General features: G+C 41.4%; 1 protein-coding gene across 4 annotated transcripts in view; it reads left to right on the top strand.

The window, feature by feature from the left end:
• TNRC6B (trinucleotide repeat containing adaptor 6B) overlaps nt 1–26,158 on the top strand; it is a 256,123-nt gene that overhangs the window by 65,516 nt on the left and 164,449 nt on the right. For all 4 annotated transcript variants that reach the window (XM_044229097.1, XM_044229095.1, XM_044229099.1 and 1 more), the window contains exons 2-3: nt 233–307; nt 7,285–7,375. In XM_044229097.1, coding sequence (XP_044085032.1) covers nt 233–307; nt 7,285–7,375 — 166 coding nt within the window. The remainder of the gene's footprint in view (nt 1–232; nt 308–7,284; nt 7,376–26,158) is intronic.

The following is a 26,158-nucleotide window of genomic DNA, read 5'->3' as shown; positions in this document are numbered from 1 at the left end:
ATTCCATTTAAACTTCCAACAAATGCCGTGAAGAAGGTGCTGTTGCCGTTCTCAGTGTTGAATGAGGAAGCTGAGGCTTGAGAGCTTAGGGCATTGGCCCAACAGTCGATAGCTGGTGGATGGAAGGGACTGAATTAGTGCGATTCTGCCCGACTCGGAGCTGAGCCCCGCCGCCCCCCCATGGCATCTTGCCGTGAGCACGCCCCTCATTGTGGTTTTTCTCTCTTTTCAGGGTTTGGGATTTTTGCACTGAATGTAGTCTAGCCTCATCTTCACGGGTTCGTGTTGCCCCAGGATACTGTCAAAGGTAAGTTTTTTAAAAATTTCAATCCACGATGTATTGGCAGTGAAATGGGAGAGTCTTTATCTTAAAAAGAAGAAAAGTACATGTTGGTGCTATTGCTCCTTTCCCGAGTCGTTCCACGAGGATATGGAAAGTGGCCATCACAGCGGCTCTCTGCATTTCTCCTTCAGTAGGTCCCTTTAAAAAGCACATCAGTCCAAATGATTGATAGTAACATGTGGTGCCTCATCCTTTTATAAAGCTAGAATTTGTTATTAGGATTTAGCAATTGCACAGTATTCCGTGAGTGTATTCCTAGCTTCACTGCCTCTAGTCTGTCCTCACTCCAGTCTGTCGTCCGCATTACTGCCAGGACCAGCTTTCAGAATGAGGTGTTCACTCATGTCACTCCTGTGCTCCAACAGCTCTCGTGGCTTTCAGCTGCTACAGCTGCCCTCCTACAAACTGCTTGAGAACCCAATTCCCATCAGTGCTTCTGGCTGCTTTTCTAGTGCCCCCGATCTGTTGTAAGCCCTACTGGGCCATTTTCTATTTCCCAAATACGTCATTCTTTTTCTCGGCTTTGTGCCTTGGTGGACGCTTTTGCAGCCATCCACAGCTTTCCACTGCTCTTTCTCGAATCTTTTCTATTGTCCCCTCTTCTAGGCCACCTTGGCAGAATTTCTTCTCATCTGTATTCTAGGTACACCCATTACCGCGACCATGATACAGTATTCAGTATTTTATATTAGATATTTATTTCTTTCTGTCTCCTTTGCTAGTCTGTAAACCCTTTGAGACTTCTTGGAAAGGAACTAACTGTTTCTTTAGTGCCTGTTGGCTGCTCCCGGACACCTTGCCGAGTGCTGTGCATATGTTACTTCATTTAATCCTTGTAACACCTCCTCCTGACCAGTTTTATGGATGAAAATAATGAAGATTAGCGCGTTAAGTGCCCAGGATTACACAGCTAATAACTGACAAAGAATTATGAATGATTCTGCTCCTTCAAAGCCAAAGCTCTTCTCCTGGAGCTCTCCTGCTGAGCTTCATTGGGTGTGTGGTAGGGACCCAGGAACTAGCTATTGAACTGATAGAATTTCAAATTGCAGTTTAAATAAAAAGGACTTTAGTTGATTAATTCAGTCCTTCCTATATAGAAATTTATTGACTATTACATTGCAGGTATACAGTTTTAAGTAACCTATGAGTATAGACATTAACGAGATCTAGTGTCCGGTAGCAAAGGGTTGACGGTGTCATAAGGGAGGCATCTGTGTAAGCAAGTAAAGTCAGTAGAGCATCACAGGAATAATAGGATAATAGATAATATAATAGAATAATAGAATTCCAGTAAGATCCTCGGGGAACACGGAGGAAGGACTCACCAGTTCTGCGCAGAGATGGATCAGGAAATACTTTTGAAAAGCTGAGTCTTGAATGATGAGAGGAGGGTATTCTCTGGTGGTACCAGGGGAGGGAAAGGCAGAAGGAGTAGTATGAACAAAAACATGGAACCCGGAAATAATCTGGCATATCTGTGAAACCTGTAAGCAGTTCATTATGACGGGAGCAAAGGGAAAAAGAGGTCTGGCCGATGACACGGGGGAGACCGGTGAAGGCTAGATCCTGGAGAACTTGCAAAGTGGGAATACATTTGCCACCTTGGAGCGGAGACCTAGCCTGGATGCGGTGTGATGTACGGTTTTACTCATGTTTGTCGTTAACATCTGTTAAGTCCCGGTCCGTGTGTGCTAAAGCACTGCCAGGTCAAGACTGCCAGTCGCTACACATATGGCAAGCTGGTGACAGCTCTGAGCTGACATCATGTGCCGGAGCAGAAATGAGACGCTCATGTTGTCACGTCATCTTTGACAGCTTTGCTGCCACTTGTTCGGCCCTCCAGTGAATGTTCACAGAAGTGGGCTTTGCCTTGACTTTTTCATCACTCCCTTAGCACCAGTACACTGGTCCCTTTGTCACTTCCCAAGTGGAACCCAGAGCTCAACCTCATACTTCTGCATGGCCTACTTCATTCTCCTTCCATTTTGTCAGAAGGGCAGTAAAATTCACAGTGTAGACTAAACTATAAGCTGTGGTTTCACAGGAATATCACCAAGGTTTTTTCAAGAAACTCCTTTAGAAAAAGTAAGAATAGGGGTGCCTGGGTGGCTCAGTGGGTTAAAGCCTCTGCCTTCCATCTCGGGTCATAATCCTGGGATCGAGCCCTGCAGCGGGCTCTCTGCTCAGCAGGGAGCCTGCTTCTTCCTCTCTCTCTCTCTCTCTCTCTGCTTCCCTCGCTGTCTGTGAAATAAATAAATAAAATCTTAAAAAAAAAAAAAAAGTAAGATTAGGTCCAAAACCATACACAAGAAAAATGAGGGCAAATTATAAAGAAAGAACAAATAAGAAAATAGGTATGATATGATGTGTAGTAAGTAGGGAGACTATATGATATTAATCAGGAAAGATTTTTAGAAATAAAAATTTACTGGATATTGGAAGGGGAAAGATGTGGATTGGTGGTGAGGGGAAGGGCTTTCAAATGGGGCATGGACTGCATAGATAGAAATTAAATGTGAAACTAATTATACAGTATATGTGAATTAAATTGAATTTAAATAAAATTTTTTTTAAGATTTTATTAATTTATTTGACAGACAGAGATCACAAGTAGGCAAAGAGGCAGACAGAGAGAAAGAGGGGGAAGCAGGCTCCCTGCTGAACAGAGAGCCTGATGCGGGGCTCGATCCCAGAACCCTGAGATCATGACCAGAGCCAAAGGCAGAGGCTTAACCCACTGAGCCACCCAGGCGCCTCTAAATTAAAATTTTTTTAAAAAGAAATTAAATTAGCACGTTGTGTGGAGAGAGTGGAGAGAAGGTTTGCCTGAGTGAAGTGGGAGATAGTGTGTGTTTGGGAAGTAGCTAAAAACAGTTGAAAAGTTTATAAAGTAAAAGTCTGCTATTCGTATCCACTGGTAATGGGATAATTGGGAAGATAAGACAGATACAGAAAACTTAATTCTGAAGAGAAGACTTTCCATATATAACCTGGAATTGAAGAGGACCTGATAAAAAACGTTCTCTCCCCTGAGTGAGTTCTGAACCACAGACCCAGGATCAAGGAGTAAGGCAGGTGGAGAACAGATTTTCACTTTTCTTACCATTCAGGTTGACATAGAATCAGCTTGTGTCTAACAGCAAGTCAGCTTTCTAATGCTCAGCTCTGAAACTTAACCGGCTTCCTCACCCAGCAGGACTAGTCACGGACAGACCTCTGCCTCCTCGGAAAAGGAAGGAGCAGAGCGGAATAGGTGCTGCCACAGGAAGGGCCTGGGGGGTGCTGGACTGTGCAGGCCCAGTTTCTCCTTCCAGACTCGCTGACCAAACAAGGCACTTCACCCTGACAGCAAGTGTCGGGAGTTTAAGGCTAACAGTAGTAAAGGGATATGGCCTCACGTGGAAGGAAATGTCTAGAGTGGGCAAGTTTTCCTCCCCTCACACCCAGTGGCTCGTCTCCTAGCACATGGGTCTTAAGTAGTAATCCAGGTCACGTCGGCTCTGTCCCTCCCCTCTAGGGTCGGAGGGGGGACATCTCAGGACAGTCCTGCTCCCACTTTGAAGAGGACAGACCCCCACTACCACTCTTCTCTTGGGTATTTTCTTGGGCAAAATTGATAGACAAAATAGGATTTTTCCCCCCAGGAGATCCTAAAATGGATCAGCACAGCATATAAATTATACAAACTCCAAGACTAAACAAAATTGTTTGAGCATTCTCCCCATAGCCGCCAGATTCAGAAAGTAAGCCTGCCTCCTGCCCACGAGCAGTATTTCTGATAGAAGTAGGTTCTCAGAACGCTGTTCTCAGTCTTGCCACTTTGGTGTCTGAGGGAGGGAGAATGGGTGAGGTCCTCTTGGTTTGGGGCTCTCCAGGGTATCCGGTTACCCCATGCCAGTGTGCAGAATCCACGACTTGGACACTTCCACCCGATTTGGAAAAATCTGCCAGCAGGAGGTTAAATTTGGAACTGGGCCTTTACCATATCTCAAAAAAACCCAGCCAGTGTACAGACTTCTGCTTTAAAAATTAATCCTTGAAGTATCACCTTCTTTTTGCAATATTTAGGGATTTATAGTAGTGGTGTCCCCAGTTACCAAGTTCCTTCCCTTCCTCCGTAAGTTCCCTGGCTCCCTGCCTTCTATGAGTATAGTGAGACAACTCTTCAACTTCCGTTCCTCCTTCGGACTGCCTGTGTAAGCTGAGCACGAACAGTTTAAACGTAGAACTTCACCCGTTTTGTAGCACGTGTGCCGTTCGACGTTCAGCTGCCTTGGAACTTATGTGCAGCAAATAATTGTTCCACTCATTAATATCTAAAGAGCCTGTATGAAAAAAGTCTCTTTTCCCTACAGTCTAATCTTTGCCTCAGCCGTGCCTGCTTAGGAAGAGCTGTGCCTGCATAATTCAAGGTCAGGCAGCAGCCTTCTGTACTTTGAAGCCAACCAAGCCTGCTAATGCCCTGTTCCCTTTGCTGAGGCCAGCACGGCTAGCATTTGCTTGCTGGGCCAGAGTGGCCCATGTATGCTGAGGCCACTTGCACAGCTGACATGTAGATGAGCCTCAGTACCGCCACCACCAGACTGTGGCTTCTTTCCTTGCTGTCACCAGCAAAGCCCCCAAGCCTTTGCCAAGGCTTGTGTGCCTGGCATATTCAGTCTTGTCTCTATAGAAATAGCCACTTACCTGAAGACAGAGTTACCATAACTACAGTCATCACTAATGTCAAAATACAGTGTGGCTTGTGGTTTATAAACTTCTAATTCGGCCTCAATAGTGTAAAGCTGGTGTATGACAGCAAAAACTCTGCTCATGTAAACCTCTGCAAGTAAAACTCTGGCCTCATGTAAACCTCTGCAAGATTAAAACACATTGCTCCCTCGTTAAAAAGACCAAGGCCCAAAGTCCTGCCCTAACAAAAGCCTTAGAAATTCCACATGCGTGCGCCTGGATGGCTCATTTGGTTGAGCAGCTGCCTTCAGCTCAGGTCATGATTCCAGGGGTCCCGGGATCGATCCCCGCATCGGGCTCCTTGCTCAGCGGAGAGCCTGCTTCTCTCTCTTCCTTCCCTCTGCCTGCCGCTCTGTCTACTTATGCTCTCTCTCTAGCTGTCAAATAAATAAATAAATAATCTTAAAAAAAAAAAAAAGAAAGAAAGAAAGAAAAGAAATTCCACATGCATTCACTCCCCAAATTTCCCTTCATGTGTGTTTATCAAAACTTCAGTCTCATGTACCAGATACTAGGATCTTTGAGAGACCCAGTAAATAGCAGTCTTTTTCCCTTGGCTGAGTTCTATACCAAGTGAGAAATAAGATAAAAGAGCAGGGCATTTGAAAGACCAAAATATCATCTCTGTTACTAATAAAGCTATGTGGAGAATGTGGCTTACATCTGTAGGCAAGTGAACTTCCTAGCACCGAACTCAATATTCAGCAGGCTTACCTCGTCCCAGATCATTGTGGGGGGCCTGCATTTCGAGCAGAGGAAAGTGCGTGCTCCCTGGGGACAGCTGGCTTCCAAAAGGAAGAGACAAGGGCTGAGCTCACGTGCCCGGTTTCTCCTTCTGATCTCACCATTCAGAAAGGATCCTCCACGGTGGAACTTGGGTGCGTGGACAGGAGCCAGGAGGGAAGCCTCGGGAGGGGTGAAGGAGGGTTCCTCTTTCCCAGCACATTCAAATGGAACGGGCACAGAAATCATTGGGGTGTCTTTCTTTGTCCACTGTCCATATAATGCATCATTTAAGAAATACAGTCTCTACATCTTTAAAGCAGAATGAAACTTAAGGACGTCGGTGAAGCAGTTTGCATGTAACATCCTTCTAGGTAGCTTACAGACTTTTTCCGGTGCTGTCAATTTAATTTTCATAGAAAGAGCAAGTTTATTTTTGCACAACTCTCATAAACAGATGAGGGGCAAAACCAGCAAGAGAAAAAGCCTGTTTCCCTTGCTGTGAGCATCTGTTTCACAGAGGGAACGGGCAGTATTAATTCATCTGGAGCGAGTGTACGATTAACAGAGCTCCCACTGTACCAGTTTGACATTTCATGGCACATAAATACGCACTGGTTCCCAAGAAACCTCATTAGGTGAGCACGGTACTAAGTTCTCCTTTCCCGCCCAACAGATGAAGAGACATTCCCACACTAGACCTCTAGGCTGCTGTGTTTATAAAGAAATTCTCTACACACGCACATCCTAGCTTTTATATTTTGTAGGTATGAACCTTTTAAGTATTAGAAGGGTTTTTAAACATTGGTTACCTGTAATGTAATGGAGATTTGTTTTGTGTCAGTTTGAGTAAGTATTCCTCTGGAATTCCATATTGAATGAAAATTTGAATGTTACATACACTTTTCTTAGTTTCCTTTTGGTACATTTTAATTCATAAAATTTAACTAACTTGACTCATTTTATTCTTAGAGGAAACATTACTACTTTTTATTGTTTTGCCCTAGGACAGCCTGTTCTCATGTAAAAATAAATTAACTGATATTTAGCTTATTAAGCAAAACCTCTTTAAAAAGTAGGATCTACCATTAGCATGTACTGTAATTTCAGTTATAAAATATCCCACAAATATTGAACGTAAATTATAAACCCAGCCAGTTCCAGTAGCTTATTGTAATATGCAGACAGTATGACTGGCTACAGTCTAACAACTGGCCCACTGCTTTACAGAGGTGGGCATCCTTTTAGGTCACTGATTGTACTGCAGGAATTACTGAAGATTTTCACTGTCCCTCTGCCAAAAATCAAGAAAAAAGGAGAAAGAAATATAGGACTGTTTAATACCCCAATGTCATCAATGACTATCCTCCCTATCTAACTATCCTCCCCGAAGGTGGGGGAAAATTGCCTTACCTCTCTCCTTCCCTTCTTACCAAAGATGTGTGTACTGAATTCCTTTTTTTCTCTCTTCTTCCCTCTTTTAGGCAGTATTTGTGTGTTTCTGCAGAGTTTTGCACAGAGTCTGTTCCCATGCAAACCAATGAGGGAGAAGTGTCGGAAGAAAGCAGTTCCAAGGTCAGTGAACTACTAAAGATGCAAACACTTTGGGTAGAAATTAAAAACAGGCAGTGGATGAGTAGAGTGGGTGTTTTGTTTTAGGTGAATTTAGAAACTAGCTTGATTTAAATTAAAACCTAACCTAAAGTTGAGAAGATTTTTTTTTTCTTCTTGATAGCCATTTTTGTTATGCTCCATGACCAATTTAAAACAAATTTTACTGAACTCCTAGAGAACTGTATGCTTCATTTGTGCAATGGTAGCCCTTTATCTTTTAATATTTTATTGTGCAGGCTCTATATTCTTATTTTAAGAAATTAAAATGAGTCAGAAGTGTGTACGATAAAAAGTAAAAAGTCTGTCGCTTATTCCTGCTGCACAGAGACATTATAATAATTTTCAGACATTTTTTATTATAAATTTTTAAATGGTAATTTGTTAGGTTTGGGTTTTCAGGCTCAGGCGTGAATGAATGTTAACCATTGTCAAACCCGGTATGTAAATTGTTATCTGTGTGCTTATGTGTATCTCCATATCTGGCTCCATGTCCTGACTCTCCCTGGGATCTTTCTCTGCCTGGTCAAATGGGACCCTCAGTGTCACCTTGATGTCTCCTTTCAAAGTTGTCCCTCGTCCTTACTGGGCACTCCAAGGATATCTCACACTGTGTCCTGGACAGTGCCCAGTCTGCTGCCCTAGACCTTCCTGAGGGGCGTCTTTTTGCTGCTGCCAGTGCTACTGGTCCTCCCTGTGGGAGGGCTTTTTTCCCCTGGTCACTAGAATGCAGTTTTGTGTGACCTAATCACTTTCTTGCAGAGCATTCTGCTGTTTTAGTGAAAGCCGCGATTGTAAATACTGAGGGAAGACAAGTTGACAGAATTAGTATTAATGTAAAACTTCAGAAGCCCTTGAATCCTTCGGAGACACAGTGACTGTTCCTTATATTTTTCCCAAGGACCACTTCAGGGCTTATTTAATTTCCCTGCTGTGGACGTAAAAGAGAAAATTGAATAGCACTAACAGAGTTACCCACGAATCTGTCTCATTGTTCCACACTTTAGAAGTTAAATATGAAAATTGTGTTCTGTAAAAAGTTTCTGATGACATATCAGGAAATCCAAAGGCGAGAATATGGACTTCATTGGCCTTCATTTCCCTTAGAAAGAGACTCGTGTGATCTAATTTATTTAGTATTTATGTGCTTGTGTCGTCACACTGATCTGAAAACAGATACTGTTTTGTCTGTTATATGTGGCTTTGACTCCCTGAATGCAGCGATCCATTTTCTTAGTGCCTGGTCTAGCTGTTGCACATGGAACTGTGCTCATCCCGGACTATAGCTGTTTATTTATGCTGTCTTTTTTATTTTTTTAAATTGTGGTATTATTAAAAATATATACCTTCATAGTCAGGCAGTCAGTTACTTAGTTCACGAACACTTATGGGGCAGCTAGTATGTGCTGATGGTCCCAAGTATGGCGTGCAAAGTTACATAAGGCGGGGTCTCTGCATGGTGGGAACTTGTAGTCTAGTCGAGGGAGGTAACCATACCATAAGGGCAATGATAGTGCTATTACCTGTTTGTTATTAGGAGCTAGGTCAGAGCAAAGAGTTCCTTCTCATTGGAAGCTTCATGACAGAGGAGGTAACACTAGAGTTTTGTTGGAAAGATAAGGAGTTTTTGTTCATTTTTATTGGTTGGTTGGTTGGTTGGTGAGTGGGTGAGTGGAGGTGGGAAGGGCATTGTAAGCAGAATGAAGCAAGTGTCGCATATGTAAATGGTCGGGTCTAACAGGAGATGGATTTGAGTGGATTTCAGATATCTTGCTACATATTAACACACCACAAATTAGTGGTTTAAAACTACTGTCACAATCTCTTGGCCAGAAGAATTCCAAATAATTTATGTAGATACTTCACCCTCAAGAATGGGAACCTAACTCCCCCTTCCTTAAATGTGGCTTCCCATAGTGGGGAAACCTGACAGACAGCCTCTCAACCAGATGGTCAAGGTCTGCATCAATGGGATGAGTCATGTTTACAGTATGTACCCTTGATGTGATGGGCTGAAGTGGCACCTTACTTCGGTGGTCTTCTTTCCCAAAGCCCATTTTCCCCTCTGATCATGAGAAAAACATCAGACAGATCCTGGTAGAGGAACGTCCTGCAAAATATCCGACCAAGACTTCCCTCAAAACTGTCAAGGGAAAACAAGATATGTTGAGAAATTGTCACAGCCAAAAGGAGCCTGAGGTGACATCATGACTAAATGTAATAAAATGTCCCAGAGGAGATACTGGAATAGAATAGGACTGTTAGGTAAGAACTAAGAAAATCTGAGTAAAGTATGGATTTTAGGTAATAATAATGCATCAATATTGGTTCATTAATTGTGACAAAGGTACTAAGATAAGATATTAATCATAGAGGAATATATATCTCTATGTATATAAAATCACGACCACAGCTTTTGATTATCTCTCATGATCTGTGATTCACTGAGATCTATAGGGCAGTTCTGCTCCAAAGTGGTCTTGGCAGGGGCTGCAGTCATCTGGAGCCCCAACTGGCCCGAAGCATACAAAATGGCTCACTCATGGGCTGGCAGCTGGCAGTTCAGCTTGAGGCTGTCGACCCGAGCCTCAAGGATCTCCTCCATGTGACCTCTGTACATGGCTTGGGTTTCTCACAGCATGGCGACAGGGATCCAAGAAGGAGTACTGCAAGCATGCAGAAGCTGCAGCCTTAGAAGTCAGACTGCTTTCCTTTCCCCACCTTCTGGTGAATTAAAGCCAGTCCCAGGGCTACCCCAGATTCAAGGGGAGGAGAAACAGACTCCACCTCTCAGCAGGAGGACAAGGAGAAAATTTGAGGTCATCTCTAGTAGTGATTAGAGTGTTGGTGCTAGCTGAAGAGGAGGGAATGATGGAGACTGTTATCCAAGATCATCCGGGCTAAGGAGCGTTGAGAACAGGCAGGAGGGGCGCCTGGGTGGCTCAGTGGGTTAAAGCCTCTGCCTTCGGCTCAGGTCATGATCCCGGGCTCCTGGGATTGAGCCCAGCGTCGGGCTCTCTGCTCAGCAGGGAGCCTGCTTCCTCCCTCTCTCTCTCTGCCTGCCTCTCTACCTACTTGTGATCTCTGTCTGTCAAATAAATAAATAAAATCTTAAAAAAAAAAAAAAAAAGAACAGGCAAGAGATTTCTAAAAAAAAATTAAAAAATTAAAAAAAAAGAACAGGCATGGAGGTGAGATGTGCTAAATTTTACTTTATGATTTGCTTTCCTAACAACCAGTGTTCATGTAGAGGATACACTAGCATATCTGCATCTTGACACTCATTCTCTAAAGCAAGAGAATCTAATTGGCCCAACCTAGTCTGTGGCCTGATTTCCGTTAGTTCTTGAGTTCTCAGAGTCAGGTGGCAGGGACCACAGACAAGGAAGTAGATCTCATGAAAGGACGTATGAAGCAGGAGGCAACAGCCAGCACTCCTGGGACAGTCTCCAGTCAATGCTGATAAAATCTTCCACTTTATTTCTTACCAAGGATGGATCAGAATTTTTAATTTCAACTCCACAGCTGTTTCTTACTTTACATCGAGTATAATTTAGGTTGATATTCTAAACGAGTTGGTGTTAGCTTACTAGTTGTAGGGATTATGCCGCTATAGGCTTGGAATGTTTATTTTTTAAGTGAAATCTGGCAAGCATAGTAAAAATTATCATAAAACTGAGCAGTTGAGTGTTTGTTATCTCATTCTCTGTACTTCTTTGTATAGTTGAGCATTTTATAATAAGACAATAAAAAGAAATAAGCTCTAGAGTTTAAGAATTATAGCTATGAAGTTAAGTGCCCATGTGTCTTTATTAATTACCATAAATAAAAAAACACTTAATCAGGAGGCAAACATTTTAGCTATAGTATTCTTTTATTATTTTTTTAAGATTTTATTTATTTATTTGACAGGTAGAGATCACAAGTAGGCATAGAGGCAGGCAGAGAGAGAGAGAGGAGGAAGCAGGCTCTCCGCAGAGCGGACAGCCCGATGCGGGGCTCAATCCCAGGACCCTGGGATCATGACCTGAGCCGAAGGCAGAGGCTTTAACCCACTGAGCCACCCAGGCGCCCCTATAGTGTTCTTTTAATTGTTATCAGAGGTAATAAGTAAACGTAGTGTTTGTCTACAAAGAATAAAGTGATCTTTTGAATGGCTTTACATCAGAGAGTTAAATGAGATTATTTAGACTAAGTCTTTTGCTTTTTTTTTTTTTTTTTCCTTTAGGAAGAAAGAGAGCGAGTGTGGTGGGGCAGTGAAGGGGGAGAGAGAGAAAGAATCTTAAGTAGGCTCCAAGCCCATCGTGGAACCAGATGTGGGGCTCAATCTCACCACCCTGAGATCATGACCAGAGCTGAAATCAAGAGTCAGATGATTAACCGACTGAGCCACCCAGGCATCCCAAGTCTTCTGCTTGTTTAAGTTTAGGATATCTCTATCTGAGACTGAATCTGATTTAGCAAATTATAACAAGATTTTATGGCTTTTGGTATTTTAAGAGCAGACTGGGAAAGAAACTATGCAGGATAGGTATTTTTCTGATTTGTTTCCATAGCTGGCAAACAAACTGGATTGGATTCCAGGTCTGACTCCAAAGTCCATGCTAAGTTCAGTCCTCCATCCCGAAGAAGTTCTCTGCAGAGTAATCAATTCTGTTTACTTAGGTCAGAGAAACTTCTTAGAAAGGTGTGGGAGAATGCATACAAGGAGAGTGGGTGCTTTGTGCATATAAATAATGCTTCTACGAACATTCCTTACACGGTTCTGTGCAGACACGTGCCTTCATTTCTCTTGGGTGAATAACCGGGTGAATAACCAGGAGTGGAAATGCCAGGTCATATGGTAACTTTGTGTTTTAGTTTTTGAAGAACTGCCAGACTGTTTTCCAAATGGCTGTACCATTTTATATTCCCACTAGAAGTATACGAGGGTTCTAATTTGTCCATATCCACACCAATTTGTTATTTTATGTATTTTTTTATTCTAGTGGATATGAAATGCTATCTCATTGTGGCTTTGATTTATGACTGGCATTTTTTTTAAATGTAAGTGAAAAAAAGTATAATAAAGTAATACTAAGATGGAGGTGACCAGGCCCACCCTGGTCTTACTGACACAGAACCTCAGGGCTTGGGAACCTGGGATCTCTGTATTTTCCAAGTGCCCCAGGTGACCCCTAAGCCAGTAGTGCACAGATCACAGCTGAACTAGGGAGCACTCAGAGATGGCAGAACCAGTAAATTCTTTAAAGTTGTCTCTGAAAGGTGAGACATACACAAACTTCAGAGTAGGGTTGCATCTGGGGAGGGAGGAAAAAGATTGAGTTTGAAAAGGACTGGCTACACAGAGGGCCTCAACTGTTCACTGTATCTGTATTTTTATTTCTTTAAAAAAGAGGGAGAAATCTGAAGCAAATATGATAAGGCAAGTATGCTAAATCTGAGTGGTGGTTACATGGGTGTGTTTGCTTTTTTATTCTATTTTTTTCTACATCTTAAAAAATTTCCCTAATTTATAGAAAGGGAAAATTCTGTTTTCTCTCTGGCCCCAACCTTCACGTTTGTATTCCATCTAGCAAAAAAGAGAGAACTTGTCACTTACCTTGAAAGGCTTTATGAAGGTTGCACATTCAACTGTGCTTTTATATTTCTTTGACCAGAATTTAATGACATGACCACAATAAACTTCAAATGATCTTGGAATATGCGTTAGCTAAAATTGATAGGTTCTGTTGCTAAGGGGGAAGTGCTTCTATGTCAGAAAAGTCAGCCACATTATCCAGGATGCTGCTGTTATACTGGTCTTGCCCGTCCTGTAGTTGTACAATTTTTCTTTTAAACCTAGAATTTTAAAAAGGGTTTTTCAAAAGACTAATGTAATTCAATGAGGGAAAGGAAGATCTTTCAGTAAATGGTACCGGAGCAACCAGAAAACCATATGGAGATACTTGAGCCATGATTGTTATGCCACACACCATACAGAAAACCTAATTTCAGATGGATCAAGGACATAAATGTGAGGGCTAAAACTGTAAAGCTTTTGGAAAACAACATAAGAGATGTCTCAGTGGGGGTGAGGGGCCAGGAAAAAAAGAGAGAGATATCTCTGTGACCTTAGGTAGATTGCAAAAACCACGATCCATAAAAAAGAACAGCTGTTCCGTTGAATTTCATTTAAAAAATTTAAACATCTGCTAATATGCTGACAGCATTAAGAATGTGGAAAAGCGGGGCACCTGGGTGGCTCAGTGGGCTTAAGCCACTGCCTTCAGCTCAGGTCATGATCTCAGGGTCCTGGGATCGAGTCCCGCATCGGGCTCTCTGCTCAGCAGGGAGCCTGCTTCTCTCTCTCTCTCTGCCTGCCTCTCCATCTACTTGTGATTTCTCTCTGTCAAATAAATAAATAAAATCTTTAAAAAAAAAAAAGAATGTGGAAAAGCTACTTGCAATACATTTATCTAATAAAGGTCTCATATCTAGAATATATATATAGAATTCCTAAAAATCAGTAAGAATGATCAAACAACTGAAAAATATGTATAAAACACATAGTTATTTCACAAAATAAGGTACACAAATGGCTGCAAAAGTAGGTTTTCAACATTATTTATGAGAGAAATGCAAATTAAAACTAAATGTGATAGGGGCGCCTGGGTGGCTCAGTGGGTTAAAGCCTCTGCCTTCAGCTCAGGTCATGATCCCAGGGTTGTGGGATCGAGCCCTGCATCAGGTTCTCTGCTCAACAGGGAGCCTGCTTCCTCCTCTCTCTCTGCCTGCCTCTCTGCCTACTTGTGATCTCTGTCTGTCAAATAAATAAATAAAATCTTTTAAAAACAAAAAACTAACATTGATATTGGGGTGGCGCCGTTGGTTTAACCATTCAGCTCTTGGTTTCGTCTCAAGTCATGATCTCAAGGTCATGAGTTAATCCCAACATTGGTCTCTGCCCTCAGCTCGGAGTCTTCTTGGGACTCGCTATTCCTCTCCCTCTGCCCCTCCCCCACCTGAAATAAATAAATCTTAACCAAAAAAACCTTCCAAAACTAATGTGCTATTATTACATACTCACCAGAGTTTGAAAGACTGAACATACCATGTATGGCAAGAACATGCAGCAACTGGAGCTCTCACACATTGTTAGAGAGAGTATAAAATGATACAACTACTTTAGAAACTGTTTCTCAAATCTCTAATAAAGTTAAACAGGAGCCCTGGGTGGGTTAGTTGGTTGAGTGTCCAACTCTTGATTTTGGCTCAGGTCATGATCTTGGGGTCCTGGGATTGAGCCCCATATTGGGCTCCATGCTCAGTGGGGAGTCTTCTTGAAGATTCTCTCTTTCTACACCCCGCTCCTCCTCTTGCTTGCGCACTTTCTCTCTCTCAAATTTAAATAAATAAGTGAACCTTTAAAGTCGAATATATGGGGTGCTCGGGTGTCTCAGTCAGTTGAGCATTGGACTCTTGGTTTAGGCTCAGGTCATGATCTCAGGTCATGGGAGGGAGCCCTGCCTCGGGCTCCGTGCTCAGCATGCTCTGTGCTCTTCCCCCATGCTCTCTCTCTCTTTTTCTCTCTCTCAAATAAATGAATAAATAAAATCTTTTAAAAAACAGCTAAACATAGGCCTAACTTATAACCCAGACATTCCACTTCTTGGTGTATACCCAGTGCATACGACTGCAAATGTTCACAAAAATAAGTGAGAAATTCATGGTAGCTTTATTTGTAATAGCCCCAAACCAGGTATAACTTAATTGTCCATCAACAGGTGAATGAATAAGCAAATTATGTTTGTTCAATGAAGTAGTAGTAAGTTTAAAAATTAGTTGTTTGTTTTTTTTTCTAAGGTAGGCTCCGTGCACAGTGTGGAGCCCATTCTGGGGTCCTGACATGCAGCTCTTTTAGCTGCGTTCTGTTTAAGGAGATGCACTTGAGCTAGCCTAAATGATGTAAAGGAAGCTTTTGTGTAATGATATGAGAGAAGAGCTTTCTAAGTCAAAGATGTAATTCAAAGGCTCTAAGATTAGATGAGAGAGAAGAAAAGAAATGGAGAGTGTAGTCCAGCATAAGGCAGAGGAGATATTTCAAAAGGGTGGTTTTTTGGAAGATGGCTACTGTGAGAACTGTTACTTAGAGGACAAAGAGAAATAGGAACAGTAAGTGGAAAGGATATTCCACTTAATAATAAAAAAAATCATTAAGAATTGAAAGCAGGGAGATACCTGGGTAGCTCAGTTGTTAAACTTCTGTCTTCAGTCAGGTCATGATCCCCGGGACCTAGGATTGAGTCCCATATCAGGCTTCTTGCTCAGTGGAGAGCCTGCTTCTCCCTCTGCCTGCACTCCCCCAGCTTGTGCGTTCTCTCTCTCTCTCTCTCTCTCTCTTTCTCTGACAAATAAATAAAATCTTTTAAAAAAGAAGCAGGATGAACACTGATAATGTATAGAATTGTTAAATCACTATAGTGTACACCTAAAACTAATATAACACTGTATGTTAACTATATTGCAATTAAAATTAAAAACTTAGTTAAAAAACAAGAAGATATAATTGAAAACAGGGACTCTATCAGATATTTGCATACCTATGTTCATAGCTACCTCATTCACAGTGGCCAGGAAATAGAACCAACCCAATGTCCACTGACAGATTAATGGATAAACAAGAAGTGGCATATCAACATGCATGAACCTTGAAGACATTACGCTTAGTGAAATAAGTCACTCGCAAAAATTTGACCTGGAGTGGTCAAATTCATAGAAACAGAGAGTACTGGGGTGGTTGCCAGGGGCCGAAGGGAGGGGAATGAAAAGTATAGTTTGGGAAGATGGAAAACATTCTGGAGATGTGTGGTGGTGATGGTTGCACGCCAGTGTGAACATACTTAATACCTCTGAACTGTATACTTAAAAATGGTTAAAATACCACAATTTTGTATGAGATTTTATTTTTAAATAATCTCTACACCCACCGTGGGGCTTGAACTTAAAACCGCAAGATCAAGAGTCATGTGCTCTACCAACTGAGCCAGTCAGGTGCTCCTAAAATAATTTTTTTATTTTAATAAATAATAGATAATAAATTTATTTAATAAAACAATTTTTTAAAGCTATTGAGACTTCTGCTACTGGACAAGATGGAGTGTCAGGGACAGAATTCACCTTCCTACTGGAAATAACCACTTAAAAATAGACAAAAAATAATCTATATATCTGAAACAGCAGTTTAAAAAACACTGGACTTTAGGTAATGAAGAGCAGTGATCACTGAGAAATGGAAAACAAATAAGGTGAGTCCTCTGACCACCCCAGCATACTGGCTTGAGAAAGCTTCCAGGCTACAGATCAGGGAAGAAGAGACCAGGCAAAGCCCAGTGGACCCTCTCAGCTGAGGCAGCCTTGCTGACGTTCTGGAGAGACTAAGACACCTAGAGGTCTGGCCAGAATACTGGAGAGGGAAGAGTTACACACAGAGAGAATTCTAGAGATCTGTGGAGGATTCATTCTGAGTATCAGCAGAATACCTTGAGACACATGCATATGAGGAGACTATTCATGACTGGGGCAGGGTAGGGGGACCCATCCAAGAGGCTCAAAAGAAACAATGCCCATAATATTGCCTCTTTCTACACCCTAGAAAACCTCAAAACTCATGGACCATTAGGTCGAGTCCTCAGTAGTATTACTAACAGAGTCCTCACCTCATTGGTAGGGAATGATTAGCCCTGAACTAAACACTACTTTGGTCCAGCCTAGGACATCCTAAAAGCAAGACACAAAAGGAGCAGACTGTTTCACAGTAGTCTAACAGTGTCCCAGAACAAAGCTCAAAAATATTTATAGGAATCCAGAGTATTCAGTACTCAACAAAGTAAAATCTACAATGTCTGGTATCTAAGCAAAGATTATAAGACATCTAAAAACCAGGAAAACGCACACCATAGTGAAAGGGAAAAAAAAATCAGTTAATTGAAGTCAACCCACAACTGACACAGATTAAAATTAGCAGACAGGAGATCAGAATACTTATTATAACTGTATTTTAATATTCAAAAAATCACATAGGGAAATGAAAGATATTTTTTAAGAAGACTCAAATCAGATTTCTTGAGTTGGAAACTGTAAAATCTGAGATGAAAAATGTACTGGATGAGATTAGTGGCAGATTAGACACTGCAGAATAAAACACTAGAGAATTTAAAGTCATACTAATAGAAAATATCCAGCACAAAACACACAGAGAAGAAAAGAGTAAAAAGCAAAATGTGGAAAGATGATCAGCGTTCTATAGACAACTTCAGGGAACCTAATACACATGTAATTATAGTCTCTGAAGAAGAGGGAAGGGGGCAGAAAAAAAAATCTAAGAATTAACGGTCCCAAATTTGATAAAAACTGTAAACCCAGACATCCAAGAAGTTAAATATTCCTGAAACATGAAGAAAACCACACTGAAGCATGTCATAATCAAATTACTCAAAACCAGTGACAGAAAAAATCTGAAAAGCAGAGGACAAAAGACACTTAATGTTAACAGAGAAACAAAGATAAGGATTTGTCTTTGGAAACAATGCAAAGAAGACGACAACAGTGGTCTATAAAGTGCTGAAAGAAAAACTGTTGATCATAAATTTTGTAATCAGTGAAATTTCTTTCAGGAACGAAGGCAAAAATAAAGTCTGTTTCAGACACACAAAAGCTGAAATAATTCATCATCAGCATACCCTTCCTTACTGTGGGAAATGTAGAAGGGAGAAGGAAGGGGATCCCAGATGGAAATATAAATCTATGCCAAGAAATGAAGAGCTCAAGAAATGGAAATGACGGGGCACCTGGGTGGCTCAGTGGGTTAAAGCCTCTGCCTTCAGCTCAGGTCATGATCTCAGGGTCCTGGGATCGAGCCCCACATCGGGCTCTCTGCTCAGCCGGAAGCCTGGTTCCTCCTCTCTTCCGCCTGCCTCTCTGCCTACTTGTGATCTCTGTCTGTCAAATAAATAAATAAATAAAAATCTTAAAAAAAAAAAAAAAAGGAAGAAGAAATGGAAATGACATGGGTAGATACAGAAGACCTATTACTTAAGTCTCTTTAAAGGAGAACTGATTGTTTGAATAAAAGTCATACAAATCCAGTGTAGGTTTATAGGTGTGTATTGTACACTGATAGCAGCCTAAAGGCCAGGAGGGGAGAGATGGAAGAATACTATCGTAAGGTTCCCATGTTACATGTTAATTAGCTTAATCTCACTTGAAGAGAAGGGGATACTTCCCCACTCCTTCTGTGAGGTCAGCATTACTTTCATATCAAGACCAAAGATATTCCAAGAAAAGAAAATTACAGAATAGGCTCTCTCATGAAGTGGGTGCTACAATTCTAAACAAAGTTTGAGCACATGATAACACATGGCCAGGGGATGCCAGGGTGTCTCAGTGGGTTGAGCCTCTGCCTTTGGCTCAGGTCATGATCCCAGAGTCCTGGGATCAAGCCCCGCGTCAGGCTCTCTGCTCAGTGGGGAGCCTGCTTCCCCCTCTCTCCCTGCGTGCCTCTCTGCCTCCTTGTGATCTCTTTCTCTCTGTCTCAAGGAGGCAGAGAGGCAGACAGGGAGAGAGGGAGGAAGCAGGCTCCCTGCTGAGCAGAGAGCCTGATGCAGGGCTCTATCCCAGGACCCTGAGACGATGACCCGAGCCGAAGGCAGAGGCTTAAACCCACTGAGCCACCCAGGCGCCCCTAAATAAATAAAATCTTAAAAAAGAAAATACAAGGCCAGGTGGGATTTTTCCCAGGAATGCAGGGCTGGTTGAGCCTTCAGAAATCAATCACTATGTAATTCATCATGTTCACAAATTAAAAACGAAAAAACGTATGATCAACTCAGCAGATGCAGAAAAAGCATTTGACAAAGGGCCACATCCATTCCTGATTAAAAAAACTGTTAGCAAACTAGGAATAGAAGGGAACTGTTTGACCTGATAAAGGGCCTTTATGAAAATGTTACAATTAAACTTAATGGTGAAAGACGGAATGATTTATTCCTTTTTTTTTTAAGATTTTATTTATTAATTTGACAGATAGAGATCCCAAGTAGGCAGAGAGGCAGGCAGAGAGAGAGAGAGAAAGGAGGAAGAAGGCTCCCTGCCAAGCACGGAGCCCGACATGGGGCTTAATCCCAGAGGACCCGAGCCGAAGGCAGAGGCTTTAACCCACTGAGCCACCCAGGAACCCCTGAATTATTTATTTCTAAGACAAAGAATAGCATGTCTGCTGTTCCCCCTTCTATTCAGCATTGTACATACACTGGAAACCACTAAACATTGCTGAGAGAAAATAAAGTCAACCTGAATAAATGGAGAGATATACCTGTTTATAGGTCAGAAGATTCAATATTGTTTAGATGTTGCTTCTCCCCAAGTTGATCTGTAGATTCAGTTCAATCCCTATCAAAATCTTAGCGGTGGGGCGCCTGGGTGGCTCAGTGGGTTAAAGCCTCTGCCTTCGGCTCAGGTCATGATCTCAGGGTCCTGGGATCGAGCCCCACATCGGGCTCTCTGCTCCGCAGGGATCCTGCTTTCTCCTCTCTTTCTGCCTGCCTCTCTGCCTATTTGTGATCTCTGTCTGTCAAATAAATAAATAAAATCTTAAAAAAAAAATCTTAGCAGCCTTTTTTTGTATAAGTGAAAAGGCTGACTTATAAATCCATATGGAAATGCACAGGACCTAGAACAGCTGTATTAGTTTTCTAGGGCTGCTCTAACAAAGTACCACAAACCCAATGGCTTAAACAACAGAAACATACTGTCTCACAGTTCGGGAGACCAGAAGTCCAAGATCATGGTGTTGACACCTTGTTCCATGTGAAGGGACTAGGGAAGGGTCTTCTCTAGGCCTCTCTCCTACCTTCTGGCTTCTAGCTTCTTGACTTAATTGCAGTATAAGCCAGTCTTCCTATGGCTTTCTTCCTGCATGCATGTCTGTCTTTGTGTCCAAATTTCCCCTTATTTATAAAACACCAGGTTGGATTGGAGCCTGCTCTAATAACTTCATGATTACCTCTGTAAAGACCCCATCTTTAAATAAAGTCACATTCTGAAATATTGGAGGTTAGGACTCCAACATCTTTTTGGGTTGGTGGGAGGACACTATTCAACTTATAATGATAATCAAAACAGCTTTTGAGTAGAACAGAGTTGGAGAGCTAATACTACCTGATTACAGAACTTTTTATAAAGCTACAATAATCATGCATTGTGAATTGTGTAAAACTGATGAATCATAGACCTGTACCCCTGAAACAAATAATACATTATATGTTAATTTAAAAAAGAAATAAATGGGGAAGCTGCAATAATCAAGACCCTGTGGTATTGAGAAAAAGATAGACAAATTAGATCAGTGAAACAGAAGAGAGCTTCCAGCATAGACCCACACATATATGAACAAATGATCTTTGAAAAAGGCAATTTTGTGGAGGCAATTCAGTGGAGAAATTTTTCCACAAATTGTGTTAGAGCAATTGGATATCCATATGCAAAAAAGATGAACATAGATCTAGACCTCATAGCATATATAAAAATTAACTGAAAATGGATCTTAGATCTAAATGTAAAACTTAGAACTATAATGCTTCCAGTAGAAAATGAAAGAGACAAATCTGTGATTAGGCAAAGATTTCTTAGATACCACAGCAAAAACACAACCATTAAATTTTAAAAATTGATAAATTGTCTGGGGCTCCTGACTGGCTCAGTCATAAAGTATGTGACTCTTGTAGGTTTGAGCCCCATGTTGGGTATAGAGATAACTTAAAAGTAAAATATTTGGGGGGCTCCTGGGTGGCATAGTCGGTTAAGCATCCAAATCTTCATCAACTCAGTTCGTGCTTTCGGGATCATGGCATCCAGCCCTCTGTTGGGCTCTGCACTCACTATGGAGTCTGCTGAAGTTTCTCTCTCTCCCTCTGCCCCTACCTGCTCTCTCTCTCTCTCTAAAATAAGTAAATAGGGGCAGTTGGGTGGCTCAGTTGGTTGAGTGTCTGCCTTCAGCTCAGGTCATGATCCCGGGGTCCTGAGATGGAGTCCCACATCAGGCTCCCTGCTCAGCAAGAAGCCTGCTTCTCCCTCTCCCACTCTCCCACTTGTGTTCCCTCACTTAATGTCTCTCTCTCTGTTAAATAAATAAACAAATGTTTTTTTAAAAAAATAAAATAAGTAATTAAATCTTAAAAAATAAAATCTTTTAAAAATAAATAAAAATTGATAAATTGTTCTACATCAAAATTAAGAACTTCTGCCCTTTGAAAGATGCTGCTAATAAGAATGAAAGAATAAGCCACAGACTGGGAGAAAATACATGAAAAGCATCTACCTGAATAAAGACTTGTATCTAGAATCTATTAAAAACTCTCAAAGCTCTATAGTAGGAAAAAAAATGTTTTTTTAAATGAGCAAGGAATTGGAAGACATTTATCCAAAGAAGATAGATAAATGGCCAATAAGCCCATGAAGAAATGCTCAACATTAATACCCATTACAGAACTATAAACCAAAACCAAAGTGACATACCACTTCACTCCTGCTAAGATGGCTACTATCAAAGAGACTGATAATAACAAGTGTGGGTGAGGATGTGGAAAAATTAGAATCCTTGGACACTGCTAGTAGAAATGGAAAATGGTGCAGCTGGTTTGGGAAACAGTTTGGTAGTCCTTCAAAAAGTTGAACATAAAGTTATCATATGACCCGGCAATTCCACTCCTGGGTATTCACCCAAGGGAAATGAAAGCATGTGTCCACACAGAAATTTGTACACAGATGTTTATAACAGCATTATTTGTAATAGCAAAAAAGTAGAAAGAATCCAAATGTCCACCAGCTGATACTATAGATAAACAAAATGGTTTATCCATATAACAGGATAGTATTCAGCAATAAAACAGAATGAAGTACTGATACATGCTACAACAAAGATGAAACTTGAAAACATTATGCTGGAGGAGGAGCAAGAAGTGGAGGAGTAGGAGACCTAAATTTCATCTGGTCCCAAGAATACAGCTAGATAGTTTTCAACCATTCTGAACACCTACAGACTCAACAGGAGATCAAAGAAAAGAATAGCAGGAATTCTATGAACAGAAAAGCAACCACTTTCTGGAAGGTGGAATGTGCGGAGAAGTGAATCCACAGCAAAGATAGACCATGGCGGGGGTGGGGGTGGCGGTGGACGCCATCATCCGGCTCCTGGAAAGTTACGGAGCAGCCAAGCACAAGATCAAAACTTTCAGAAGTCTGCTCCGCAGAGGGATGTTGCTCTGGTGGCTAAGCAGGGGGTGGAATCCTCGCTGGGACAGTGTGGTCTCAGGACCCTCGGGGTCACAGAAAGACAGGGGCTGTGGCAGAGATCCCAAGTATCAGAGTGGGGAAATGGGGATACCTCCCAAGTATCAGAGCCAAGGAGGGGGCTCAGCTTGGGGTTTGCATAAACTGTGATCTGAAGCCCAGTCAGGCCACCAAAAGTTGGACCCAACAAGCAGCAGATCCAGGGAGACTCCCCTGCACCCCCTAGGGAGGAGTGGGACGGAAGCACACCGCAGGAATCTACTGGGTTTGGAGACTCCAAATGGGGCCATGTGCCAGAGATAGAAACGATTGGTCACAGGCCGGGTGAGCACAGAGTTCCGCCAGAGACCAGGGAGACATGAGTGATTGACTGCTTTTCTCTGAGGGCTCAGTGAAGAGGGGAGCCCCAAGCTCTTGATTCTTCTGGGGCCAGAGATTGGGAGGCCTCCATCTTCATTCTTGTCCTCCAGAGTTGTACAGAAAGTGATCAGAGAACGAAAGCTACCAAGAGCGAACCCAAGCAGATGACAGCCTGGCCCCGCAAGGGCGGTTCAGTTCTGCCTCCGGCAAAGACACTTGAGAATCATTGCGATAGGCCCCTCACCCAGAAGATCAGCAAGAACATCCAGCCAAGGCCAAGTTTACCAATGAATGAGAACTGCAGAACTCCAGCACTAGGGGAATGCAGCGCATAAAATCCATGGCTTTTCTCCAATGATTCTTTCGTCTTTCAAAGTTAATTGTTTGAATTTTATTTTTTCTTTTTCTATTTCTTAAAAATTTTTCTTCTTTCCTTTTTCAACCAACATCTTATCAATCCCTTTGTAAAAAGCTTTTTAAATTTTCATTTTTACATTTTTACAGTCATATTCTATCCCTTCATTGTATTTAATTTTTTGTATATATATATTTTTTCTTTCTTTCAAATTTTGGAATGCAGTTTCTTCTAACAGACCAAAATGTACCCTAAATCTACGGTATGGCTTTGTTCTAGTCTCCTGCCTGATCACATGCTCACCTTTTTTTTTTTTGTTTTTTTAATTTTCTTTTTGCAACCAACTTCTTATCAATTCTTTTTGAAAAATCTTTTTAAATTTTTGTCTTTACACTCATATTCCATTCCTTTATCATATTTACCCTTATTTTTGTATATATGTAAGTTTTTTTTCTTTAAAATTTTGGGACATAGTTTCTTCTAACAAACTAAAATACACCCAAAATCTAATGTGTGGCTCTGTTCTATTCACCAGCCTGATCATATTCTTTTTTTTTTCCTTTCTTTTCCCCTCAGTTTTGGTCTCTTATTTGTTTAGTGTATGTTTTTCTGGGGTCATTGTTACCCTTATAGCATTTTTTTCTCTCACTCATTTGTTCTTCTCTGGACAAAAGCTTGGGAAAAAAGTATGGAAGATACTAGAGAATCCCTTACTGGAGAAATAAAAGAATTTAAATCTAACTAAGTCAAAATCAAAAAGGCTATTAATGAGGTGCAATAAAAAATGGAGGCTCTACCCAAGGGCCCCATTTCTGTAAATTTTTTTTTTAAATTTTATTTGTCAGAGACGGGGGGAGAGAGAGAGTGAGCACAGGCAGACAGAATGGCAGGCAGAGGCAGAGGGAGAAGCAGGCTTCCTGCTGAGCAAGGAGCCCGATGCGGGACTCTATCCCAGGACGCTGGGATCATGACCTGAGCTGAAGGCAGCTGCTTAACCAACTGAGCCACCCAGGCGTCCCTCTGTAAATTTTTTGACAAATAAGTTAAATATAGATTTTCTAGAGAAAAAAAATGGAGGCTCTAAAGGCTAGGATAAATGAAGCAGAAGAGAGAATTAGTGATATAGAAGATCAAATGATGGAGAATAAAGAAGCTGAGAAGAAGAGAGATAAACAACTCTTGGATCACGAGGGGAAAATTCAAGAGATAAGTGATAATGTAAGAGGAAACAATATTAGAATAATATTTGAGAATAGTTGGGATCCCAGAGGAAGTAAAAGAGAAGGAAGAAGGTATATTGGAGCAAATTATAGCAGAGAACTTCACTAATTGGGGGAAGGAAACATCAAAATCCAGGAGGCACAGAGAACCCCTCTTAAAATCAGTAAAAATAGATCAACACCCCGTCATCTTATAGTAAAACTTACAAGTCTCAGAGACAAAGAGAAAATTCTGAAAGCAGCTCAGGACAAGAGGTCTGTAACCTCAACGGTAAAACATTAGATTGGCAGCAGACCTATCCACAGAGACCTGGCAGGCCAGAAAGGACTGGCATGATATATTCAGAGCACTAAACGAGAAAAATATGCACCCAAGAATATTATATCTAGCTAGGCTGTCACTGAAAATAGAAAGAGAGATAAAAAAGCTTCCAGGACAAACAAAAACTAAAAGAATTTGCAAACAGTTCTACAGGAAATATTGAAAGGGATCCTCTAAGCAAAGAGAGAGACTAAAAGTAACATAGACCAGAAAGGAACAGAGACAATATGCAGTAACAGTCACAGGCAATACAATGGCACTAAATTCATATCTTTTAGTAGTTATCCTGAAAGTAAATGGGCTAAATGCCCCAATCAGAAGACACAGGGTATCAGGTTAAAACAAACAAACAAACAAACATCAATATGCTGTCTGCTAGAGACTCATTTTAGACCCAAAGACACCTCCAGATTTAAAGCAAGGGGGTGGAAAATCATTTACCATGCTAATGGACAGCAAAAGAAAGCTGGGGTGGCATTTCTTATATCAGTGTGATACAATACATTAATAAAAGAAAGAATAAGAACTATATGATAGTCCCAATAGATGTGGGAAAAGCATTTGATGAAGTACAGCATCCTTTATCAAAACTCTTCACAGTGTAGGGACAGAGGGTACATTACCTCATTATCATCAAAGTCATCTATGATAAACCCACAGCAAATATCATTCTTGATGGGGGAAAAAAGGACTGAAAGCTTTTCCCCTAAGGTCAGGAACATGGCAGGGATGTCCACTATCACCACTGCTATTCAGCATAGTACTAGAAGTCCTAGCCTCAGCAATCAGAGAACAAAAAGAAATAAAAGGCATCCAAATCAGCAAAGAAGAAATCAAACTCTCTTTGCAGATGATGTAATTGGAAGAACAAATACTGTGGAAAATGTCTATGTTGCTTAGAACAATCTACACATTTTTTTAAAGATTTTATTTATTTGACAGAGATCACAAGCAGGCAGAGAAGCAGGTAGAGAGAGAGAGAGGGAAGCAGGCTCCCCGCTGAGCAGAGGGCCCGATGTGGGGCTCGATCCCAGGACCCTGGGATCATGACCTGAGCTGAAGGCAGAGGCTTTAACCCACTGAGTCACCCAGGTGCCCCAGCAGTCTACACATTTAATGCAATCCCTATCAAAATACAATCAGCTCTTTTCACAGAAATGGAA

Source organism: Neovison vison, chromosome 12, assembly GCF_020171115.1.
Source record: "Neovison vison isolate M4711 chromosome 12, ASM_NN_V1, whole genome shotgun sequence".
Lineage (NCBI taxonomy): Eukaryota > Metazoa > Chordata > Mammalia > Carnivora > Mustelidae > Neogale > Neogale vison.
This window is presented reverse-complemented; position numbering and strand designations above follow the sequence as displayed.